Raw genomic sequence first — 17,999 nt, forward strand, 5'->3', positions numbered from 1 at the left:
GAAGAGCAGTTCGTTTGGAGTCTCGCCTGAGGAAGACGTAGTCACTTGTAGACAGGGCCGGGGGAAGGTGCTCCGGTTGAGGTTGTGGTGGGCGAGGGGGTGTTGGACGGGTGTTGGCGAATGTCTCCTTGATAAGTTGGAGGAGGGCGTGACGGTCAGGATCGCCGACGGCAGGCGTGGTAATTTCCCCAGGGAGGCGAAGGTTCTCAGCGTAAAGTAGCTGAGATGGGGAAATGTCGTTGTCGACCTTCGGTGTGACGCGGATCGTGAGAAGCACCAGGGGAAGGGCGTCGACCCAGTCGCATGAAGGTTGTGCCTTAAGCGACTCCTTCAGTTGGCGGTGGAACCGTTCCACGAGTCCATTGGCTTGGGGGTGGTAAGCGGTAGTCCGGTTGCGTTTGGTGCCAAGGAACCTGAGGAGGCTGGACCATAGATCAGATTCGAACTGAGGGCCCCTGTCGGTGACAATGATGTGAGGTGCGCCGAATCTGGATACCCAACCGGAGAGGAAAGCACGGGCGGTCGTCTCGGCGGATATATCTGGAAGGGGGATCGCTTCTGGCCACCTGGTGTACCTGTCGATACACGTAAGGAGGTAACGCATGCCACGAGAAGGTGGAAGGGGGCCCACAATGTCCACATGGACTGACTGGAAACGTGCCGTGGGTGTAGGAAAACGCTGGAGTGGTGCGTGGACGTGGCGCGTAACCTTGGCCGTCTGGCAGGGGAGGCAGGTCCGGGTCCATTGTCTGACATCCTTGTTGATGCCTGGCCAGACGACTCGACCCGTGATGGGCGTTGTGTCGCGCGGATGCCCGGATGATTGTGGTCATGGAAGGAGGAGAAGACGTCCTTACGGTGGCAGGCGGGGATGTACGGGCGGGGTTTGCCTGTTGAGACGTCACACCACAATGGTACGGGGTTGTTAGGAAGCTGTCTTAACTGTAAGGATGAGGTGTCGTGCATACGTAGGAGGCGGAGTTCACTGTCGTTCTTCTGAGATGCAGCGATGCGTGAGTAGTCTATGTTGTGGTCAGGGAGGATGCTGGAGGTGATTCTAGACAAGGCGTCGGCCACCTGATTATCCTCTCCCTTGATATACTCAATTCGAGCATCAAATTGGGAGAGGAATGACAGCTGCCGGGAGACTCTTGGGGAGTGATGGTCGGAGACCCTGTCTAGGGCATGGGCGAGTGGCTTGTGGTCTGTAAGGATGACGAAAGGCCGGCCTTCAAGGAAGTAAAGGAAATGCTTGACGGCCGAGACTATGGCTAGCAGTTCCCTGTCAAAGGTGCTGTAGCGAATTTGAGGAGGGTCCAGACGTTTGGAGAAAAAGGCGATAGGCTGGAGCTGGCCGTTGATCTTCTGTTGGAGGACGGCGCCAATTGCTGAGGAGGAGGAATCGGTGGTAAGGAATGTGGGGGCGTGAGCTACCGGGTAGGACAAGCGGGGCGAACTCAGCGATTGCCGCCTTGACTTGCCCGAATGCTTGGGTCGCTTCGGAAGACCACTTCACAGGATTGACCGACCGCTTGGAATGGTTCTTGGTGAGGTCGTTCAAGGGAGCGAGTTTTGCAGCTGCGTCGGGGACGAACATATGGTAATAATTGACGATTCCTAGGAATCGTCGGAGCATTTTGATGAATGTTGGCTGTGGGAAGTCTTTTATGGTGTCGATTTTTTGAGGGAGAGGATACAGGCCTGCCGTTGAGATACGGTGTCCGAGGAAGTCGAGAGATGAAACTCCGAGGAGACACTTGGGCGGGTGTACCCGGAGGCCATAATCTTGGAGGCGGCGGAAGAGGAGGCGGAGGTGTTGGCGGTGCTGGTCGTGAGTATCGGAGGCTACGAGGATGTCGTCGATGTAAACGGTGATGAAGTCGAAGTCTCTCAGGGCATGGTCTATGAACCTCTGGAACGTCTGGGCGGCATTCCGGAGGCCAAAGGCCATCATATTCCATTCGAAGAGGCCGAACAGAGTGGCTATGGCAGTCTTCTGGACGTCTTCCGGCGCTACAGGGATTTGATGAAACGCCCTGACCAGGTCGATCTTAGAGAAGACCTGTTTCCCGTGAAGCTTGAAGTGGAAGTCCTGAGCGTGAGGGATGGGGTAGCGGTCGGGCTTCGTGATGCGGTTCAGTTGACGGTAGTCACCGCAAGCCCGCCATTGGTTGGGCGGTGGGGATGGCTTGGGAACCATGTGGAGTGGTGATGCCCAAGCACTCTCCGATGGTTGGATGATGTCCTGGTCTAGGAGTTCTTGGAACTCCTGTTTGGCAGCGGCCAACTTTTCTGGGGAAAGTCGTCGAGGCTTGCTGTATACTGGCGGTCCAGATGTCTGGATGTGGTGCATGATGTTGTGAGAGGTGGTGGTGGTGTTGGTCTTGTCTGGCGATGTTAGCTAGGGAAACTCCTGCAGGATGCGTGCATAATCGCCATCGGGCTGGAGTGACGATATCTGGTGGGAAGTTGCGTTAGTGGTGGTTCCTGGTATGCTTGTTGTGCCGTGGTACTAGCCGTTATTCTTTGGAGCTAACTACCATATTGTAGTGCTGGAGGAAGTCGTAGCCAAGAATGGGTTGCTGTACCGCTGCTATGACGAATGTCCAAGGGAACTTGACATCGTGGAGTTCCAGGACGCTCACGTCACTACGAGACCACATGTCTAAGGGATACGAAGAAATACATTTCTTATATAGATGCATAAACATCTGGTATAGCTTAAGAAGTGATAATTAGCCCAAGCTCAAAAAATACACGAGTTCAGATCTATATAAGATTATTGAAAATCAAGGATATAGATTAAGTTGGAACCGTACATGATTTTGAAGCTAGGCCGGATAAATAATTAGAGAATTGGAGACGGTACCCAGTGAGCGTTGCTCCTTTTCTTGTATACTACAATTAGGTAAATGCACACACAGACGCACACACACAATCACACATTGATTAATAAAAAAGTCGTTAATATTGATTTTCCTACTTCATAATTGATACCGAGTTACATTGTATATTAGAAAATAATTCCAGTACTATTACTTATTTAAGTGTATTATTATAAAAGGAATACTCTGTGCCAATGAACAAAAATAACATATCACTTTTATTCATATTGATTCATAAAATATTTTTTCGTGAATATTCGTAATTCGCAGTGCATTATTGATGTTGGTTTGGAAAAACAAATATTCGCTTTATTGTCAGTCCTCAAAGTTGAGTTTATATAAAACTAAACTTAATAAATACTAAAAGTTACGGGTTAAAGGCTGAGAAAGAGAAACTACACTAAAACCATTAATGTGTACCTTATACTTTACAAATATACCGCTGCATAATTTTTTACAGGTAAAAATAATCGATTACTAATTGATTACTTGTCTTAAAAGTAAACAAAGTAATCGATTACAAAAAATATGTCAAGGAGTAGGCTCCGGCCACTTGCTTCACGTGACTTTACGACATCCCGATATCAAGAAAGACAATGTCACACACAGACTTCACCGTCCACTCCTACTGATTTGTCTTCTGCGCCTCTTCCCCGTGCCTTATACACGAGAAATCGTTTATAACCAAATGAATATTTTCCATCGGCATATTCATTATTACATGCGGGTGTGAAGTCCATTCATAGGATGCACACATCTCGCAAAAAAAGAAAAAGAAAAAAAAAACACGCCCACATGTACATTTACACATGCTTTGTCTTCTACTACAATCTATTCCATTTCTTTCTCTCATACTACATCTTCCCGTTTCAATTCACTTCTCACGATTTTTCCCGTCTTTCTGACTCTCTCTAAATCTGCGTCTCCGGCCATTTCCCACGATCTGAGGATATGAGAACCACAGCGGCACAGTCCACTACTGAAGTAACCGCTTGAATGTAGTACGTCCGGAGGACCTTGTCCCCAGCACCCAGCCGGGGTCTCGCCATGGCTCTGAGGAGACTTAATCTCTTCTTCGTGGCTTCACGGAGGTACCAGACCTCCGGAGTGAAGGAGAGCTTGGAGTAGATCCCGATGCCCGGTGATTGTGGGCACCCAGGCAAGTATGTCACCTTGAAGAGTAAGAGAGAGGCGTTGGGTCCGCGTCCTCAGGCTCATTGCTTTGGTCTTGGCCGTCGAGATCTTCAATCCAAGCCATTTGCATTCCTGGGAGAGGCGATTGTGCACCCGCTGATCCATTTGAAGGAGGCAGCAGTCTCCATGACCACCAGCGCGAGATCCTCCGCATAACAGAGGAGGCGGACATTTTCCCCAAGGTCGGGGAGGGCCAGGTTCTCCACGGGCACGTTAAAGAGAGTAGGAATAAGAACGCCTCCCTGCAGGATCCCATTTTCCATTCTGTGGTATGAGAAAATATGTTCTTGGAAGCGCACTCTTGTCATACGTAGGATGAAAAAAGTGGCCGATGAAAATGAATGTCTTGTCATTGTAGGGTGGACAGAGGAGCATTATCCAGCAAGGCTAGAGAGAGGAACGTAATAAGATAAAAATAAGCACTGCAGCCTCCCCCTTAATTCCTATCTCCACATCACAGCGACACAGTGTACAAAAATATGAAACTGTTCCTTTCTGCTTATAGCAATGAATCCTAACTCTTAGATCCAGTCAGAGTTAAAGGAAGGCTTTCTTTTAAGGTTTTTTGGATTTCCAAAATCGCAAATTAATCGCCCAACCACACTACGTCGTGCCCGTTGTGAGAGATGCAACTCACGCATTGATATTTTTATTTTTAGTATGTAAATACTTTACAATGTGGTAACGTAAGTTTTCACATTCTTATTTATGAATTAATGTTTCATATTCATAGGTTTATTAATGGCTTTTTAAATGTTTGTTAATTTATCTATTTATTTGAGGTTGTGATGGATAAGGACAAGATGTTACAATAGAGGACTGTCCGGTGTAAAGCCGGAATCTGGCCATCTAATTTGCTATCAAATCTATGCAAAATATTTATTTTCCAAGATTCTTACAGAGACTAGGTAAATTTTTAGATGAACACCAACCAACGGAACATGTTAGCTTCAGACACTACTCGACTGCACACCATTTGAAGACGACGAATCAACTAATCGAGCAATCGACAAAATGCAATCAATGAAATTACAATACTAAATTCACTGTGCAAACGAACGCAATATAACTGCTCCCGGGAACATTTATATGAAGGGTACTGCTGTAATTTGACTACGTAAATATACATACATACATATACCAAAGGCTTTTTCCCCCTTACACGGGGGAAAAGAGAAAAAGGCAGAAAAAGGCATAGAAATCACTCCCACCCATTTCATTTCCCATATATTCCACTCCCCTCCACCCTCCTCCCTCCCTCCTATCTTGGCACCTCCTGGATGACGGGTCATCCCTGCATCCTGTCCACTGCCCTGGGTCAGAGGCAGTGTCGCAAGACACAGCACATTCAACAGCAAGGCCGTTTTATAAATTCGGCGACCCCCCCTCTCCGTCCCCTCATGCAGGAAAGGAGAAGACGGGGAGAAATTCCTTCGGGCTGCGTCAATTTTTTTCTCATACATACTTCCTCACCCCCCATCGCCCACCCACTCCCCCTCATGCGTCACAGCATCATCTATACACAACCCTTCTCCATTCACCCCTATCTTCTGTCCTCTCCCGTCCTTCCTGTACAGACATTCCTCTCTTTTGTAAAGCCCCTTTCACCCCATCCATCCATCTCATCCTAGGACGCCCCCTCATATTCATTCATTCCACCTCCGCCTTCCACACTTCTTTTACTAATCTTTCTTCACTCATTCTTTCCATGTGTCCAAACCATCCTAATACTCTCTCATCAACCCTATCTCCCAGCTCCCTTTCCACCCCTGTATGTTTACGTTTCACTTAAAAGTGAAACGTAAATATACAAGAAAAATATATATTTACTTAAAAAGGAATACAGTTCAGTAAGGCGGAACAATAACACTCAAGTTATTGACAGCTTGTCTGAAATAGATTTTCAAAAGATTGAATTGGGAAGGGGAAGGCTTGAAGATTAATGGGGAATATTTTTATCGCCTCAGATTTACGGATGGCATTGTTCTTAATTAAGAAACAACAGAATTCATCAAGATTTACTGAGTGACCTGAGCAAGGCAAGTCTCAGAGTATAGGTATCAAGATAAACGTATATTTATCTCGAAACTTAAGAGTAAAAATAATCAATAGTGAGTACACACATGTCGTCTAGATGCTCCAACTGACTAAAGATAACGAGAATAGTGTAAAAAGGCATATCATTGTTGATTAGAAAATGTCTGGTAAATATGATATGAGAGGCTCTGCATGTATGTCAGAAATACAAAGTATATATCGTCTGCAATTTACGGATGTGAGACTAGGAAACTGACGAAAGTATAGGAGATAAAACTGAGTGCACAGAAGACAATGGAAAGATAAATTATGGAAATTACTCTGAAAGACGAAAGAGCAAGTTGGATGAGAGAGGAGACTGGAGTAATATTAAGGCGACAAAAGAGATGGGAGTAGGCAAGGAAATTGGTGTAAAGGCATGATGGGCAAGTGCGTTACTGACTTGATGTCGCGAGATGTAAAGCGTGGCAAACCCAGACCAGACAGGTAGTGATAGAGAAGTTTGCATGAGTGAAGTGGCACAGTTTGGCGTACTCCTGCAAGTCGTGGAATGACACGAGAAATGTCTTTGTTCAGCAGTGGAATCGAAATGGCTGATTGATTGGTTGGTTGATTTATTAATTGGTTTATACCATTTTTACCTGGTGGATATCCCACTCTCATGCACCAGGATACGGGATGCCGCACTCTGCTGATACGCCAGTCAATACATTTAGTAAATGAAGATAACTGAACACAATAATTTAGAAATGGCTGGAAAGTGGTATACTCATACAATAAGTCTTCTAAGTGATATATTCAAGTGCATACTTAAAAAGGGCCAACATAATTTGTCATGCATTCTTGCGTCTATGGAGTTTGACTTGCCTTGTAGTTGTTTTGTAGTTTTGGTGTTATCACCATGGCCTGTCTGGGTACACGCCGCCTAGTATCTTGTGTCACGACTAGTGTGAGGATTTTTATGTTGGTCTATAGAGTTCAGGTCATCTTCATTTTCTGTTTATATGTAGGTTTGGTATACTTTTTTTCTGTTCGTGGATACTTAGATGATTTGGTACTCATGTTCTTTATTGGGGTTATATAGAGACGTGAATAAGCATAGCTCTAACTTTGTATATTACAATTAAGTAAATACAATTTCAGTGCGTTATTTGCAATTTATTTTTATAACAACCCATTAAGTGAAAAATATACATACATATATACATATACCAAAGGCTTTTTCCCCTTACAAGGAAGGTAGACAAGAAAAATATATAGTCGATTAATATTGGGATAATTGAAAATAATAAAAACTAATACTATGAGAAAAATCGTAAAAGCATTATGATTATACTACAATTTAACTCTTAGACTATATATAACATATTAAAAAAAATAGGAGGATCTTTTGAAAAAGTATTTGGCCTATGCAGGAGAGCGAAAAATAAACACCTAGACAAAATATTAAAGCTAGGCCTTAACATTTTCTTTAAAGGAAATACTTTTGAAGTCTGCGCCAAATAAAGAGCCAATGGCAACTGATGTTACTTGTAAGAAACTCGTGCGCATGCGTGAAGAAAGTAGACACCAGACTGCCTGGACATGAAATGAAATTAATATTTTCTTGTATATTCATTGAGTTGTCCTATATAAAGGAGACCACCAGTTGTGAGTCTATGGATCGTTATAATATTACTGTCACTATAGATGTTGAAGTATCTGAGTGTTTTAGAAATTTGTGAAAGAAAGTTTCGTTCTGACAACCTGCTTATCTTCTTTCGAACTTATCGTGTCCGAGGCAGTGTCAGTTTGGCGATTGTTGTGAAGAGTTGTGACTACATCTAATTTTCCAACAAGCATGTCTGATGAAACAAACGGTCAGGAAAATGGGTCTGTGCCTGAAGTGGAGCTCATTATAAAGGTAAGAAGGATGACTAACATGATAATGGCACGGTTGAAAGCTGTTACAATAGTATATATTTATGAACAATTGTATATGGAGTTCCAGGCGAAACCACTGGGAAAGTGGATTGTGTGTTCGTGATCGTTGTCAGAAAGACTTTCCCTTTGGCAAGCGTACTTCATTCTGCACAAATATGGTGAAACGAAGTACCACCAAAAATGGGAGTATATGTCGTTACACATTTTTGACAGTATCACGAAATACCCATGTTAGAATTAACTTAAACAGAAAAAAAAGTTACCGTAAGTTTTCAAAACTTACCATGGAGACAAGTGACCTAAGTCGTCCGTGACGTTAATGAGGCAAGCAACTTGGAAAGTCAATTGTCGGGTTGCAAATGTGAAGGGATTTATTAATTATCTGTAGCCAGTAGGTTTTATTGGAAAGCGGCAAGGCCAAATGGGAGAGAGAGAAAGGGGCGGCGAGGGAGGAAGGGCAGGGACTAGACTGCTGGCTAGTGGGTGTGCACATCAGGCCAGGAAATGTTAGAATGAAATGGATGACTAACCGTAAGCTCGACATAGATTAGGGAGTGGCTGTAGAAAGGTGTCGAATTAGAAGATTGGTAGACTACTGAATGAGAACAATAGAATACAATTAAGGACACATTGTTAATTGGGTAGATTAAATTGGTGTTGGAAAAGTGGGTGGATGCATGTGCTTAGTAAATTGACATTTTCATGTGAAGACAAGCATGGATAAATTGATTTAGCCACTAGAGTTGTGTGTGGGTGGGTGGGGGTTTATGGGTGGGCAATTCTGGATGCATTGGCTTCTCTTCCTCTTCAGAATTATTGTATCTATTCCAGTAACATACAAATACATTTTCCTTTTTTTTGCATTTGAAATATAAAAGTTTTGTATGGAATGGTTAAGTGAGGTTAGGAGCTATTGGAGAATGTAAGTTTCAGGTTAAATATCCCTGTATGCGTGCTTCTGGAGTATTGCTAGATTGTCTTCATACTTGTGTAAATTTTAAATTGGTGGTTTCCAAGCTGGTAGAAGAGATGACCTATTTGTCATGAAATGCATTTTGTTAACCATGATTCAGATTTGTATTTTCCTTCATTGAATGGAGAGTGGTTGTAAAGAATGGAGGGGCAATGGGAATTTTGTAGAGGAAAGCAATGAAGCGGATTCCTTGCATGGAAGACCTACTGTAACTACCCACACTGGCATATAGATCATCTCAAGGTGATCTCATTGAAATGTACAAGATTGCCACGAAATATGATTTTATTTGATTTTTTTCATCATAATATAAAATAATTTTACAAACAATTCAAGCCCATACTTGTACAGATGAAATTATCAAATGTAAAGAATGTAGACTGAGTCACAGGTAAGAATATAATAATATACTAGGGAATAGATCCCTTTGATCTTGGAGAAGGTGAAAACAGTATTGTAAAAAATAAAATACTTAAGACAAGTCACAAGGGTTGAGTTGGACCTTGGACAGTATTTCTCTCAGTCAAGTTGTGAAAAACTAATTCAGATCAGAGTGGGTGGTGAATGTAGTGTGTTGCCAAATGTCTTGTGCTGGATTAAAATTCGGAAAAACCAAGAAAAGAATATATAAATTCAGAGTCCAGTACCCAAAGTCAAAATACTATCGATATTCAGTTCTGTTCCAGTATCATGCAAATCCATTTTTTTCTTCTCTTGCATTTGAAAAATTATTTTTTCAATGGAATGGGTAGGTTAGGAGCTGTTGGACAATGCAAATTGAATGTTAAATATCCATGCTTGCATGATTCTGGAATTGTACCCAGTATTCACTGCCATTCTGATGTCACAGACCCATTAGGGTTCTTATGGAATCAGTCTGTGACTAAGTAATTGGATGAGGAAGTGATGTAGTCCAAAGAATTTTTTATCAGCTCTGTATAGTTCTGTAGTGGATGAGGGAGAGGGGGGGTTTGTCATGTGATGAAGGGGTTGGGCCCTACTGTGAAGGCACTGTCTTCCAGTATTGTCTCTGACTAGAGCAAATGTGGTGGGTGGGGGAGAGGAGACGGGGATGACCCTTCATCCACAGAGTAAAGGACAACAGATGGATGTGGGATGAGTCTCTTACTTGGTTGACCTACAGGAGTGGCTGTCCCCTGTCCATTATAGGAGGGAAAGGAAAGGGCATTAGAATATGTGCATGAATTTTTATGTGCTCCATTGATCAGCTCTTCCCCTCTGAATGTTCACAAGGAGTTATTGTAAACTCTCATTTTGAGAATGGAGGACGATTGTGTGTGTGTGTTGGGGGTGGGGGGTTTGGCACCATGACAAAGGGATTCATAAATATATCAAGCAAAGCTAAATATACACCTGCTGGTGCTTAGTTGCTTGCCTCCAGTTATTTTGTGACTTGTTTTGAAATATTTTATCATAATTTTTCTTGAAAATATTTTGTGGTTGATTTAATCACAATTGTCAGCAATGTCAACAGTCCACCACTTTCAGAAGAATTTTTTTTCTTCATTTTTTTTTTAACATTTTCTCAGTCACCATGGTTCATTTTTATTTAGCCAGAAACTTTTTGAGCTATCAGTTAGTTCATAACTATTTAAAATCTTAAAACATTAAATAGTCTTGTCTTCAAGAATTGTCAGCGATGATCTCTGGTACTAGTTTTGTAGGTCTTCTCAGAACCATTCAGTGTTGTCACTGGAAACCAAACTTGAACTGTATATTTCAAATGTGGTCTTGCATGTTTTGTACAAAATGCTGAAGGTAAATACTTGAGATAATCAAATGAACTTTGAATTAGATCCACCTCTTAATTGGCCTTTTTAACTATATCTAGAATATGACCTTAACATTTCAGATTATTTGTAATCATCACACCCATAGCCCCAGAATTTGATTTGAGGTCAAGAACTTAAAAAATAATTGTTGTCAAGGAAAGATTCAATCTGTCACTCCATTGCCCTAGGTGTCTCTTGTAAGAGACCCATAGCTCCCAGGTAACAGGCCATGGATATTGGGTGGGGCCATAGATCTCTGAGAAGAGAAATACAGGTCTCTTGGAGATATTTTTCCATATTATGTATAGTTTAAAAATTAAGTTGTGGAGTAGCTAATTTAATGTATATATGGGTACAGCTTGGTAGTTGTGGTCCCTACAGAAACCCCCATCCCTCCTGGTGCTAAACATGGCAAAATGAATTGTCAAAAATTATTCTAATCACCAAGTGCTCATATTAACTCAGTGTGGATGTACAAGGGATTGTTGGTAACATGTTTGGTCACATTTAACACAGGAGGGGGAGGGGGAAAGTCAGATCCATCCCTTTGAATTTCACCAACATGTATACTCTAATATCACCCACTTCACCCATGGTAAGTATGATCTTGGTAATTGTGCAGTTATCTTAAAAAAATTATATATATGATTGTAGGATCTTGGTTGCTGTGGCACATTATGTTGATAAGGTTGTTACATAATCAGTTTGCACTTAGTGCAAGAAAAGAATCTTGCTTGGAATATTTCAGGTCTATATACAGCATAAGAACCATAAATTCTTATCATTCCTTGGAATTTACTGTATGCAGACCTCAATCTTCTGGTAATCTCAATGCATTTGTGCAAGACAGCTGGGGATCCGAGTTGATTAAAAGTTACTGAATTGGAGTTGAATTGTATTTGAGAAAAAAGTAAAACTTGAATTTAATGAATTGGATTTTGTATTGAGTTCATATGAACCGATGACTTAATTGATAAAATATTCTACTAGACTGTGAGTAATGTGTAAATTCATTGTTGTACAATAATTTGAATATGTGTTACACATGGGTGAAATTCAGTTTGCTACAAAAATGTGAAAATGTATCATGGACTTTTGTTTACTAACATGAAGGTTGAATTTGTAGTTGGTAATGAGTAAGCATGTACTCGCCAAAGAAAGAAAAATCAGTGACATGGGAACTGCAGCATGGGTCATGCTGTGATCATAATTGTATATAAATTCCCAGAATAGCTTATGGCATGGGTTTCCAACAGGTCATGAATTCCTTGGGGATTATGAAAGATTGGCTTGTTTCATATGATTGTTTTTTCATGCATTTATGGTATTCAATGGCACTTCTTGCTTGTGTGGTGTCCTGGTGAAACCCCAGTAATGGTCCCCCACCTCCCTACCTCAAATGAAAGTAGACAAATTTCAACAGTGCACATACATTTTATTGATTATGACAAAAAAATACACCAGTGCAGTACAAACTTAAAAGAAATAATTGCAATGACAAAAATAGATATACACCTAGGTCTCTTAATTCAGCACTTGCCAACTGCCACTTGTGTGAACGTTTGGGTCTAGGACATAGAATGCCACCATTTCCTGAAGTGTGTCTTGGGCCCAAACCTCTGCACAAGTGGTGGTTGGTGAGTGTTTAAGAGACCTAGGTGTACAGGTAATTCTCAATTTACTTGAGGGATATGTTACCAAAAACCTTGTGTCAACAGATTTAATCTCCCCATATGTAACAATGGAAATAAGAGAGGGGTTAAGTTTCTAGAGAGTAACCTTTGTTAAGAATGAGTTTTTTATAATGAAGAGTATAATGTAAAAGTCATGAGTAACACAACTTGTGAGAGCATGTGCATGCATTCCCAAGACGCATGAGAATCTATTAGATTCAAATATTGATAAGGTTTTTGGCTACATTTGAATATGCATAAACAATTGCAATGCCCAGTTGGCAACTTAAATATGCTTCATTCCCGTGTGTGTGATTCACCTGTCTTTGAACATTTGTTGGGCTTGATTGACAGTTATTACTTTCTTGGATGAGCTCACTGCTTGTATATGGCCTGATCTATGGGTAATGTTGTGACCTTGTACATGTGCACACACACACACATGTACATGATTTTTGTCTGTCAATGACATGATGGAAGGAACAACAAGTTTTGCCAACATGTTTGCAGATGATGCAAAAGTCTTTAGAATAGTGGAATATGAAGAGGATGGTAGACAATTGCAAAAAGATCTTGACACCATATTTGCATGGAGCCAAGAATGGGAAATGAAGCTCAATACCAAAAAATGCAAAATACTAGAAATGGGCAATAGCAGCAAAAGGCCATCCTGAACCACTTCAGTACAAGTCAAATTTTTGTGCACAACATTGACTGCCATATGTATGATGCATCACACTACTCGTATTATAAAATATAAAAGTTACTGCTGATCAAACCAATTCACAGAATCCGGAGGTAACTTGTGTACAACTACAAAAATATATGAGGCCCCGCGTGGAGAAGTGTCCCATGCGCCAATTTTTAAAATGCCAGAAATCGCTTCCAAAGTTTTGGAGAAGTAAAACATGAATAACTTTGTTGTCATTGAAGCTACGAGCATAATGAAAACATTGTTTTAATGTATTTTTCAAGACAAAACCACTGATGTGAGTTAGAGATAAAAACAAATACAAACAACATGTAGACAAACAAACAACCAACAAAACCAGATGACCTACATGCTAGGCCATGTTAGGAGCCGGCACGCTATCATACTCCATGTTTATGTTATCTGGGTCATCAGCATCGTATTCGCTGTCGGAGGACACCAGAGCACCTTGGTTGCGGAAGTCCTGCTGCCGAAGCAACAGGTCCCGCCACCACTGACGATTATCGGCCTGGGCGATGAACTCGTCAGTCAGGTACTGTAGGTCAGTGATCTTCTCCCTCGTGAGCAACCTGTCATATTGGTACTTCATGGGGAGGTTGACTGTGGACAGGTCAAAGAAGTCTGGACTGTAGGCTCTTCTGGATGGCATGAGTTTGACCTTGACAACACTGCGGCCGGGTGCTTGCCACACTACTCCACGCCAAGTCTCGACTTGCTGCGCTGGCCGAGCGAGCGTGAGGTTTTAGGAGCGTTTCAACCATATTGCAGGTCACGTTTTGTCCTTTCCGACATGCTCGGATTGAAGTAGAAGGGCCAAAATGGTGTTATATGTGCGTAACTCAAAACCGGCCATTGTGTCGCATGGGACACTTCTCCATGCGGGGCCTCATATACATAATCAAGATTGACATCGGCATCCTTGTGTACCCACTCATGCCTCATGATGCCTATGGAGGCATCATCATACTGAAGTGGTTAAACTATTCCTTGGGAAGTGAACCCATTACAAAAGCAAAAGAGTAGAAGGGAGTGTTGTTAAAAGACAACCTCTCACTTGGCACACATGTCAGCATGATTGTGGGAGAGACATATGGACTATTGCAGAAGATTAAGAGTGGTGTTCCACAATATGGATAGAGAGATGATGAAAAAACTCCTCAAAACCCTGATATGTCCTAGACTGGAATATGTGTCAGTAATATTGTCCTCACACAAAGAGGGAGATATAAGAAAGAACAAGTGAATACAAAGGACAACAACCAATCTGGCGGCTTTGAAAGATCAAAGTAAAAGAGATGATATTAAGTATTCAGGTCACTAAAGGGAATAGGTTGCATTGACAAAGGAGATTGATTAGAAAAGGGAGAGCTTTAAGAGGTCATGAGAGTAAATATTGAAGGACCACCTATCTTAAGGATGTGAAGAAAGTTTTCCATGTAGATGCATAAATATGTGGAATAGCTTAGGTGATGTAGCCCAAGCTCAAACAGTACATGAATTCAAATCTAGATATGATAATTGGAAATGAAATATATAGATTAAGTTGGAACTCTACATACTTTTGAGTCTTAGTATGTTAGAAAGTTAGAGAATAGGATGCAGGACCCAATGAGCATTACTCCTTTCCTGTATCCTACAATTAGGTAAATACAAACTCCCAACTCCTTGTCCATCAGAGTGCTGGCTTGTAGTGCAGTGATGCTGCAAAATTCAGCCTTAGGCAGAATTTGGACTCTGATCACATGTTGAGTGCACTGTGCTGTCAAGCCGTGTGGTACGAGTCAAGTGATGTTAACTATTTGTGATTGTGTGATGTATGTGTGCTCCCAAAACATGGAGGTAATGATAGTTTGTTTAACCATAGTAAGGGCCACATTGAGATTGAAGATTTCTAGCTAGTTCCTGTGCTTTATGAGGATTGTCTATTGGTACCATTGATGTAGCAATGTAAACATTGCTTTTGATTCCCCCCCAGTATTAAGCATGGATGTTTGAATGCAAAACCTATGGTTCTCACCTAGCATTAATCTGAGAAATCGTGTAACTAGAATACTTTCGCTTCAGTAATAGACTACATTAAAGTGAAAACATGGAAAGGGAACATAACGTACATGTATGGAGATTTACCTGTATTTAGAAAACATAAATTATTGATGATGTACAGACAGAATGCCTTAATCTTGTATTGCCCATGGTGTATTTACACAATGAAATAACACAAGTAGAACACAACAGAGCAATTATATGAAAGAAAAAAGTAAACCAGATTATACAATTGAATGTCAAACAAGAAAACATGTGAACTGAGCTATATATCTAGAATCTTGTCTCCCTTTCTTCATGCACTGTTATCAATTATATAATAAATTTGTCATGTGATTGTGTGGTTAATACTTATCACAGAAAGACTAATAAAACACATTGGTGACATGATAGACCTTGGGTAAGTTTTGATTAGCATAAATTTTGAAAAGGTCTCTGCCATAGCAGCAGTGACTGACAGGGGAAGACAGCTTCTGGTAACAGTCCACAGATTTGGATGAATTTCTGAGAACCTCTATCAGCATCTTGGAGGCATGGTGTCTGATGGCAAGCTAGGCACATTGAGTTCCTGCACAAGGTCATCAAAGTCAATATCCTTTATACTGTGATGTTGCACTAAGGGCTGTGTCACTTCAATTGAAAGAAATTGAAATTTTGATAGAATTCAAAACTTGTCTCCTACATTTTCCTGTGGTGAAACCTTTTATGGCCATGATTCAAGGAGCTGATGTTGTGTTCTCCATTGCTTTACTTAACAGGGTATTTCCCCAGAAATCTGCTTTGCCACTTGCTTCCCTTTCCTCCCAGCTGACCTTGCTGCAATTAAGATCTCCAATAAGGACTGAATTGCTACATTGTTCAATAGTTTTCTTTAAGAGAAATCATATCCAGTACCATTTCTTGATATTCGGCTTCATTCCAAGCTCTTGTCTTTGGGGGAACATATGCCACCGTGAAGGTTCTTTTATTATGCCCTTTAGTACTAATTTTCTGGTGGATTGCTCCAGCCTTGCCTTTGCTTAGATTTGCTTCATCCAATTTTGTCACTTCTCACAACAATCATTACCCCTCCACCCATTATATCCTCTGTCTCTTCTCCAAGAGGTGCATCAATTGAGGCCCCGCGTGGAGAAGTGTCCCATGCGCCAATTTTTAAAATGCCAGAAATCGCTTCCAAAGTTTTGGAAACGTAAAACATGAATAACTTTGTTGTCCTTGAAGCTACGAGCATAATGAAAACATTGTTTTAATGTATTTTTCAAGACAAAACCACTGATGCGAGTTACAGAGAGATCAAAACAAAAACAACATATAGACAAACAAACAACCAACAAAACCAGATGACCTACATGCTAGGCCATGTTAGGAGCTGGCACGCTATCATACTCCATGTTTATGTTATCTGGGTCATCAGCATCGTATTCGCTGTTGGAGGACACCTGAGCACCTTGGTTGCGGAAGTCCTGCTGCCGAAGCAACAGGTCCCGCCACCACTGACGATTATCGGCCTGGGCGTTGAACTCGTCAGTCAGGTACTAGGTCAGTGATCTTCTCCCTCGTGAGCAACCTGTCATATTGGTACTTCATGGGGAGGTTGAATGTGGACAGGTCAAAGAAGTCTGGACTGTAGGCTCTTCTGGATGGCATGAGTGTGACAACACCGCGGCCGGGTGCTTGCCACACTACTCCACGCCAAGTCTCGACTTGCTGCGCCGGCCGAGCGAGCGTGAGGTTTTAGGAGCGTTTCAACCATATTGCAGGTCACGTTTTTGTCCTTTTCGACATGCTCGGATTGAAGTAGAAGGGCCAAAATAGTGTTATATGTGCGTAATTCAAAACCGGCCATTGTGTCGCATGGGACACTTCTCCATGCGGGGCCTCAATTGTTCCCTAACTGTAGATTAGAAATTTTGGGGAGTGGTTTACACCAAACACAAAATACCTTGTTAATCATTAAGTAGTCATTTATTCCCAGCCTGGCTACTCTGGCACATGCTACACTTAAGGTTCCTTGTAGTGTTCCCTTTGCACTTTTTTTTTTTTTTTTTACAATTTCCACACATTGTGATTGACAACAAAAAAAAAAAAAAAAAAAAAAAAAAATCTTCCATCGTAGTTTAATTTTTGGCTTTGGCTTCCTGTAAGAGCTTCTGTGTCTGCTTGCTCAACTTCATTAGCATATATATATATATATATATATATATATATATATACATATAGATATATATATACACATATATATATATATATATATATTGTGTGTGTATATATATTGTATATATATATATATATTGTGTGTGTATATATATGTATATATATATATATATATATATTGTGTGTGTGTGTATATATATGTATATATATATATATATTGTGTGTCTATATATATGTATATGTATATATATGTATATGTATATATATGTGTATATATATATATATTGTGTGTGTATATATATGTATGTATATATATGTATATATATGTATATATGTATATATATATATCTATATTTGTGTGTGTGTATATATATGTATATATATATATATGTATATATATATATTTGTGTATATATATATATATGTGTGTATATATATGTGTATATGTATATATGCGTGTATATATAAGTATATGTGTGTATATATATGTGTATATATATAATATATATATATATAATATACATATATATATATATATATGTATATACAGCCACTATCCAAGTTACGACCTAGATAGGTTCCGATCAACCAGTCGTAAGTCGGATTGGTCGT

The 17,999-nt window shown here is 40.8% G+C and overlaps 1 protein-coding gene across 1 annotated transcript in view; it reads left to right on the forward strand.

The window, feature by feature from the left end:
* Positions 1-7,736: 7,736 nt before the first annotated feature.
* The window catches only part of Clic (chloride intracellular channel protein 5), a 52,861-nt gene continuing 42,598 nt past the window's right edge, over positions 7,737-17,999 (forward strand). Inside the window, exon 1 of the mRNA XM_076188333.1 lies at positions 7,737-8,019. Coding sequence (XP_076044448.1) covers positions 7,957-8,019 — 63 coding nt within the window. The 5' untranslated portion in view covers positions 7,737-7,956. The remainder of the gene's footprint in view (positions 8,020-17,999) is intronic.

Source organism: Oratosquilla oratoria, chromosome 1 (genome assembly GCF_046742065.1).
Source record: "Oratosquilla oratoria isolate Oo_2021 chromosome 1, ASM4674206v1, whole genome shotgun sequence".
Lineage (NCBI taxonomy): Eukaryota > Metazoa > Arthropoda > Malacostraca > Stomatopoda > Squillidae > Oratosquilla > Oratosquilla oratoria.